At 33.3% G+C, this 8,328-nt stretch overlaps 1 protein-coding gene across 1 annotated transcript in view; it reads right to left on the bottom strand.

Moving 5' to 3' along the window:
- The window catches only part of LOC106464746 (kyphoscoliosis peptidase-like), a gene marked incomplete at its 5' end in the record, with an annotated part of 20,724 nt that overhangs the window by 9,967 nt on the left and 2,429 nt on the right, over positions 1-8,328 (bottom strand). Inside the window, 2 exons of the mRNA XM_022392536.1 lie at positions 3,569-3,726; positions 5,743-5,847. Coding sequence (XP_022248244.1) covers positions 3,569-3,726; positions 5,743-5,847 — 263 coding nt within the window. The remainder of the gene's footprint in view (positions 1-3,568; positions 3,727-5,742; positions 5,848-8,328) is intronic.

Here is an 8,328-nt window from a genome sequence, read left to right as displayed (position 1 = left end):
CAATCTAGAATAATCAAGAAAAATATATAATCTAAAATTATAAAGAAAAATATATATTCTAGAATTATCAAGAAAAATATATAATCTAAAATTATAAAGAAAAATATCTAGAATTATCAAGAAAAATATATAATCTAGAATTATAAAGAAAAATATCTAGAATTATCAAGAAAAATATATAATCTAGAATTATCAAGAAAAAAGACTTAATTGACCCTGTTATTTCATAGTCTCTATTAAACTTATCAAATACTGACTTGTGTCCTTACCCCAAAACTATACACATATTAGATAAATTCAACTAATTGTTTTTAAACAACTCCTTGTCAATGTATTGATATTTGTTTCTATGTTCTGAAAGGGCGTGTTGTCGCGAACACAACGCAGAACAACAACGCCATGATGATGGTTCAGATTGATTTCTTACGGTAGCGCGAGGCAGATTAGTGGCTTGGAAAATACAGCCAGCGCAAGGAAGGCAATCGTTGATTATCATAACAGAAACTTTTACATCGAACTCAAGAAAATTGCCATGACGACACTTTCTGATTACCGTACAGTTTGAGTATTGATAAAACTATCGATAATGTAGATGTCTGTGTTTGAAAAAAAATATATCTTCTTTTGTAACGCTCTGAATGCAGAGGGTCATACTTTGTGATGTGGTATTTTTTTGATTAACCTCTATGTCAAGTTAAATTTTATATATATATATAAAACATGTTTTCTTTTGGAAGGGATTTCATGTCTGCTGTGTTAGGGTTGTTTAGTTAGAAGACGTTTTTCAGGACTGAGTTACTTTTTTATCTAGTCAGTTGAGAAGGTTTGGTTTTAATTTCGCGCAAAGCTATCTGCGCAAAGAGAGCTATCTGCATTGTCCGTCCTTAATTTAGCAACGAAAGACTAGAGGGAAGGCAGCTAGTTAACGCCCATTCTTGGTCTTCTCTTTTACCAACGAACAGTGGGATTGACCGTTATATCATAACGACCCCACAGATGAAAGGGCGAGCATGTTTGGTGGGACGGGGATTCGAACCCACGACACGCAGATTGCGAGTCGAGCGCCTAACCACCTGGCCATGCTTGGCCAGTCAGTTGAAAAAGCATTACACTTTGTTTGTTCGTTTGATTTTAGAATTTTCGTGCAAAGATACACAAGGGCTCTCTGCACATAGCCGCTACACAAGAGCTATCTGCACATATCCGCTACAAGAGGGCTATAAGCACACATCCGTCTCTAGTTTAGAACTGATAGACTAGATGGATTTGTTTGTTTTGAGCACAAAATTACACAATAGGCTATCTGCGTTATGTTAACCGCGAGTAATCGAACCTTGGATTTTAGCGTCGAATTGTCTATAAACTTACCGCTGACCCTCGGCGACCTCACTCTTCCGCCAACTAATGGTTATTCTTCTCTAACCTAACAATGGAATTAGACCGTCATTCTTATAGCACACCCACGGCCCCTAAGTTCGGAATGTGTTGTTGTGACAACGTGACGCGAACCATGAATTTCTGACTCGCACGCTACTATATACATATATATATACACTATATGGATAAATATAGAAAAACGGGAATCAGTCACCTGAATTTAGGTGTGAAGTAAAACGTATGCTGCGTTTTTAGATAACGCTTCCATTGCCAGGTTTACTTTTAGATACATAACAGTAAAAACAAACAAAAAACAACATGTTTTAATATTTCATTTCTTATCTGGAACCTGAAACTGATACCTTTTCTTGAAAATTCCAAATTTCAAAAGCAGTGTTATAGATGGCCATTACTGTGCCTATTACGATCACAGAGTTAACATTTACAAAACATCTACTTGGTCAATAAAATATATGACTTGTCTGTGTTTGTCAATAAATTGTACCAACCTACTTATCCAAAATCAACCAGTTAGGTTAGTTATATACAATACTATACATTACAAACTAGCCTGGTTCATGCTCAAGGCAATCAGACATTAAGTACAAAATTCACAGAATTACCAGTAAATGTTTTAAAAATAGAACAAATATGATTTGTTTGAAATTTCCAAAACTATACGTACGTACGCGGTAAGAACGGTAGTCCTTAACTGATGAAACAAAATGGCGGCCAATAAAATCGGTAGTTTAAAACCACCTTTAAAATGTCTGAATATTAATAATGACTATTTCACAGTATTTGCTGAGCAAACCTAAAGCTTACTGTACTTATAATGCCACCTAAATCACTATATACGTGTTTATGAAGTGAATCAAAATTTCACTATTTCAGATTCAGACTAATATAATTACAGTTATTTGCCAAATTAGCGATAATTTTTTATAAATATTAAGTAACTCAGTTTTTGTAGTTTTGACTACTTTGTTTCAATACTTTTTGTAACATTACAACTTTCTATATAACTATAGCTAACTAGATTACGTATATATCGATCCCTACTTGTCTTTATAAAATTTTACTTTTTTTATTATACTTGTATAGAATATATGCATACTAGGTTTTCTAACCCTTTACTTAGTAAAGTAAGCTCTAAGCTTCACATATACTTTTCAAAATTGTCGTGGCGATTAGCATTTTTAGATTTAACTTAGAACCTTTATCAAGCAAGTAGCAAAGTTCTTCTTTCCCTAGTTACCTATTATCCTTTACAATGTAGAGATGAACATGCTATATCGAAGTGGACAGCAATATTTTCCATTGGCAGACACCTGATACCTTGAGGTTACAACCTTGCTTATTTTTCGATGAGAATTATCATCAGTGACGTGTGTAGCGCACGCACGTGGGAAAGAACGGCATTATTGTAGTGTATATAATGCTCTATTTTGTCATTATATAACTGTTTTTCTTCTTGGAGCTATCATAGACCTCTCAGTATCTAGTAAAAACACCGTCCTTCGTTATATTCGCCACCTTTGATTGTTTTATTGAATTAATATTTTTTACATTGCTACACACTGTCTCCAATCTCTTCTATTTTTCACAACTCACTGAAAATCTGAAAATATAGTTTAAATTCGCTTAACATTCTGTGGTCGAACCTCCCGTTATTATGAGGATCCTATCCGATTGGTTTCAGGGAAGTCAGTGCACCTGAGAATACCAGAGAGGCATATCAACGCTGTTCAACTACAGAATCTGTTCTCAGACAGTCTATTTTTACGTACTTCAATTTCCAACACTGTACTTATGATAAGAAGAATAGCAAGTGGAAATAATAATATTATACCATAAGATAAAAAAAACACAAAAAACTTATTATAGTTGAAGAGAGGCATAAAGTGGATAACCTTGACAACCTCAGAGAATAAAAACAAAACAACCGCTTACAAGAAGGCCTATAGTACGTCAGTGCAAAAACAAATACAAAGTATTAATCAAACTTCGGCATGCCTAAAAAACAAAAGTGTTATTTTTCAGTTCAATTTACCAAACAGGACCCACTGCTTTGTCACTTTACCCGAAGAATCTTTAAACCAAGAGTTTTTAACATTTGTGAAATTAAAATAATAAATGTTATTTTTGTGCTATTAACCCGTGGGAAAGATTTCAACTAAATGGTCTGTACCTGTTCCCCACGTGGTATCAATCAGACGCCATGCACCAAAAATAAAGATGGCGTTCCACGCATGCGTCACGTCTTCTCCAGGATGGAACTGGTGACCTGGTCTATAATCGTGGCCCTTGGCAAATCCCTGTAACGTTTTTACCCGTATGCTGGCGAATCTGAAAAAATTAGCGGGAAAATATGTATTGTTATAGTCTATATCGTAAATGCTACAAATTAAACGTTAGCAGGAACCTTCAAGGATCTTTTTATATAATGTTATTACGGCAATTTTCAAATGCAATACAGATATGATAAATTTCTACAAGGACAGTTTAACCAATGTATATTTTTTTTTCATTGCACATTACTTAAAGTACTTTGAACAAAATATGTTATAAAAGTGGTAGCTAGACAACTAGACACCTAAAAAAATGAGGAAGTATAGCATTTAGACACCTAATAATTTTAGAGGGGTGTTAAAACTTTTAAAACTTCGCAACATACTTAAAATAGATATAATGGAGTAAAGGACAGGTTTGAATTCACGTGGTCAGTTTTCTAACCATTTGCGCTCATAATAGCATGAAAACTAAACCATTTAATTTTTAATAACGTCATTGGATCCAAAGGTAGCCAATAGTTTTATATGCTATCATATAATGAAGTAAAATACCTGATAATGTATTAGGCTTATATATATATGTGTGTGTGTGTGTGTGTATCTTTTATATGCTTATATAATGTTGTACGTGGAACATATCTGTTATAATTATTGTTTTATTTTATAAGAAACAATGGTGTCTAAATGTCCTACTTCGTCATTTTTTTAGGTGTCTAGTTGTCCTAGATTCTATAAAAGTAGACATCGAAAGTTGTTAATATGACTCTCCAGTAGGACCGTTGATATTTGTTGATAGAGAATATCGGTTTATTAATAGATACGTTTTTGTATTCCGAGGAAGCAACATCCAACTTTCGAACTTCGTAATTGCTGTGTATTTAGGCTAAATAATGTTAGAAACGTATAGGACATCAACATCTGATATATATTAATTCGCAACATCGTTAGAAATGTATAGGACATAGACAACTGATATATGTTAATTTATAGCAATGTCAGAAACGTGTAGGACATCGACAACTGATATATATTAATTCGTAACAATGTTAGAAACGTGTAGGATATCGACAACCGATATATGTTAATTTGTTGGATTCACTCCGTTTGGGTGTGAACGAAGAAGGTATAACTTATTAAAATGTTTCCGCTCAACTAGCTAGTGTTGTTTTAGTGGTAAAGTTTGTTAAGTGGACAATATTATTCACATATAGATTGTTTGTTTGTTTTTATAGCAAATCACGGGGAATCAGACCTGAGATTTTAGCGTTTTAAGTCCATCAAATTAGCGCTGTTCCACCAGGGGACTATGAACAAACAATTGTTTTATATGAAAATAATCACAATAATTTGATAAAACAGATGTTACCATATCTTAATATCACAAAATCAGGTTATAATGATTTTTGAGAAAACATATGTTACCAAATTTTAATATCACAAAATCAGATTAGAATGATTTTTGAGAAAACAGACGTTACCAAATCTTAATATCACAAAATCAGATTAGAATGATTTTTGATAAAACAGACGTTACCAAATCTTAATATCACAAAATCAGATTAGAATGATTTTTGATAAAATAGACGTTACCAAAATTCAAAAATCATTCTAATCTGATTTTGTGATATTAAGATTTGGTAACGTCTGTTTTATCAAAAATCATTCTAATCTGATTTTGTGATATTAAATTTTGGTAACATCTGTTTTATCAAAAATCATTCTAATCTGATTTTGTGATATTAAGATTTGGTAACGTCTGTTTTATCAAAAATCATTCTAATCTGATTTTGTGATATTAAGAAAGACAAACGTTACCAAATCTTAATATCACAAAATCAGATTAGAATGATGTAAGTTCATTTTAGCTTACTTCATTGCAAGAATTAACCAGATTCGATAAAAACGAAATAAAAACACTTTTTATGTGTGTGTGTAAACGTAACAACCTGTTCTATTATTTCTATATTTTGTATATATATTAACCACTTTTAGCTTCCTCTGATATTTTTTATGTATTTTTCAAAAATAAAAGAACCCCGAATAGAACAAAAGAAAAGAAATTAAACCCTACCTGCACATTTCACTAAATAATCTGCAATAGTCTTTACAAACTCCTTCTCCTCTGTTCAGCACCTCCTCTGCTGTTAACCGTACGTCTATATATTTCCAGTTGTACCTGTGTCAAAAACGCTCGAATAAAACGTCGTACTCTACATAATATTATTAATATCAATATAATTTCTCAACCTATTATTAAACTTTTTCAATATTGTTTATTTATGAAAGTATTGTAGTTAAGGGTTAGAGAAATTATTCCAACCAGCGTTGCGCGTAATAACCGGTATTTCTTAAACTATTTGTTTTACGTCTTATTTAACGTAACATTCAGTTCAGTAGCAAGCATTCGATATTATTTCCATTGCCAAAATTGGTTAGATGACATGCTTTTAATAGGCACAGAGAAATCTGTATGTACTTAAAACGTTTGGTTTCGTGATTTTTCATGAATCGCGTGACAAATCTATTTCGGCCTAACATTATGACATAAAGAATTATGGTAGAGTTGCCAGACCTTTACATTTAGATTAGAGAAATATATTATTTCTGACATGATAGTGAACAGTTAACAATATTAATATACATTCATAAGTCTTAGTTTAGTTTATTTTACCTTCGTTATTTGGAACGGTCTTTGAAGTACATTTGCAATTACAAAAAGTTTTTGACTTGAACTACAACAAAATACTCCTTCTATTAATGTTTTATTTTCGTAATCCAGTTGTTTCGTCTCCTGCAAGCAGAATTGAACCAAAGATCTTTTGCCTACGAGATGACTGTTCTATTAACTGAGCTCAAAGGAGTTAACCCATCCGCTATTGCCAATAAGATGCTTTTCAAAAGATACTGTTCCGTATTTGATAAATTTTACACACCTCAACTGAAATACCCAAAAACATTAGGAACGTAAAAATTACTAACAAATTTGTCCAACAATTTTTAGTGATGATTCTGTATAACATTTATAATACCTCGGCTAAATGGAAATTTCCTAAATTATATAGATTGAAGATATTAATATCATGAATATTAATATCGTTTATGACAGCATTTTTTTTATACGTGTTCAAGATGTGTTTGTAGTTAAACACAAAGCTACACAAAGGGCTATCGGTGCTCTGCCCACCACGAGTATCAAAACCCGGTCTTTAGCGTTTTAAGTCCGCAGACATACCCCTGTACCACTGGGGGGCGTTCAAGATGTGAGTTGCCGACAAAATATCTGCTGACTCATTCTATTGAAATAACGGTAATGAGTGACGTCAGGATATCCCAAGACTGTGAATGGTTGTGAAAATATTATTATTATTTATTAGTGACGGTTTGAACGCTGAAACATGGCTACCTAGAGGGGCACACAGTAGAGCACATATGTGTCTGTATGTTCGTCGTTATGAACGGAAACAGACCATTTTTGACAGTACAATGATGACTAATATTCTACTTATGTCTATCAAGTTTCATCGGAATCCGATCATTTTTGACTGAGTTATATAGCAAAGATAGTGTGAAAAATCGGTCCCCATGTTAACAGATAGGGATTTTTTTTGGATTTTCGTGACCGTGACCGTACAAAAACTAATCACTTCTAATTTGAGTCATTGTCCAAATGTATAGCAAATCTATTCAGCCATTTTCAAGAAATCTTGTTGGCAAACACACATAGGGGTGAAAATATGACCTCCGTCCACTTTCGGTGGCGGAGATAATTATCCGAATCTAAACTTCTATGTTTTAAACACTTCTGATTTGAAATAGTATTGGACAACTGAATAGAAATGTTTAAAAAAAACAGAAAAGAATTTTGTAGTATAGCGTAATATTTATCATTGATGTTAGACCATTATTTATAGTTTTATTTCCAATAATCATCAAGGAAAATCGAACGTTTTAAGAAATATTGAAGAATATAACAACAGATCTATGGAAACCTTTCCCGCCTAAATTTCAAGTATTAAACAGATCTAATATGGTGTTATTCTTAACGCCCAGATGATTCTCATATTAGCACGCACATTCCACGGTGGAGTTGTGGCAAGGATATGTTATTAATATTTTTTATTATTGCAAAAGAGTAATTACTAATTAATTTACATCCTATGCTTCGGCTGTCATCTTCAAGGAAGACCTAAGAAGGACTGTTTGTAGTAGTAGTAGGTGACGAGATTCAATCCTTGGTTTTATCGCCAGAAAGGTTTGGTTTATTTTGAATTTCGCTCAAAGCTACACGAGTGCTATCTGCGCTAGCCGTCCCTAAATTAGCAGTGGTAGACTAGACGGAAAGCGGCTAATAAACACCATCCACCGCCAACTAAGAACTACTCTTTTACCAACGAATAGTGGGCTTGACCGTCACATTATAGGGCCCCCACAGCTGAAAGTACGAATATGTTCTGTGACGGGAATTCGAACCTGCGACCCTCAAATTGCTAGTCGAGCTCCCTAACCACCAGGCCCCCGTTAGAAAAGTATGTGATATCCATTCACATCATCTTTACTGGGGTTAGTCTATTACTTAGTCTTCTGTGTCTGTTGATGTGACTTTTGTTAGTCTATTACTTAGTCTTCTGTGTCTGTTGATATGACTTTTGTTAGTCTA

Source organism: Limulus polyphemus, unplaced genomic scaffold, assembly GCF_000517525.1.
Source record: "Limulus polyphemus unplaced genomic scaffold, Limulus_polyphemus-2.1.2 Scaffold1733, whole genome shotgun sequence".
Classification (NCBI taxonomy): Eukaryota; Metazoa; Arthropoda; class Merostomata; order Xiphosura; family Limulidae; genus Limulus; species Limulus polyphemus.
Note: the sequence above shows the minus strand (reverse complement) of the source record. Positions and strands in the feature narration are given on the sequence as shown.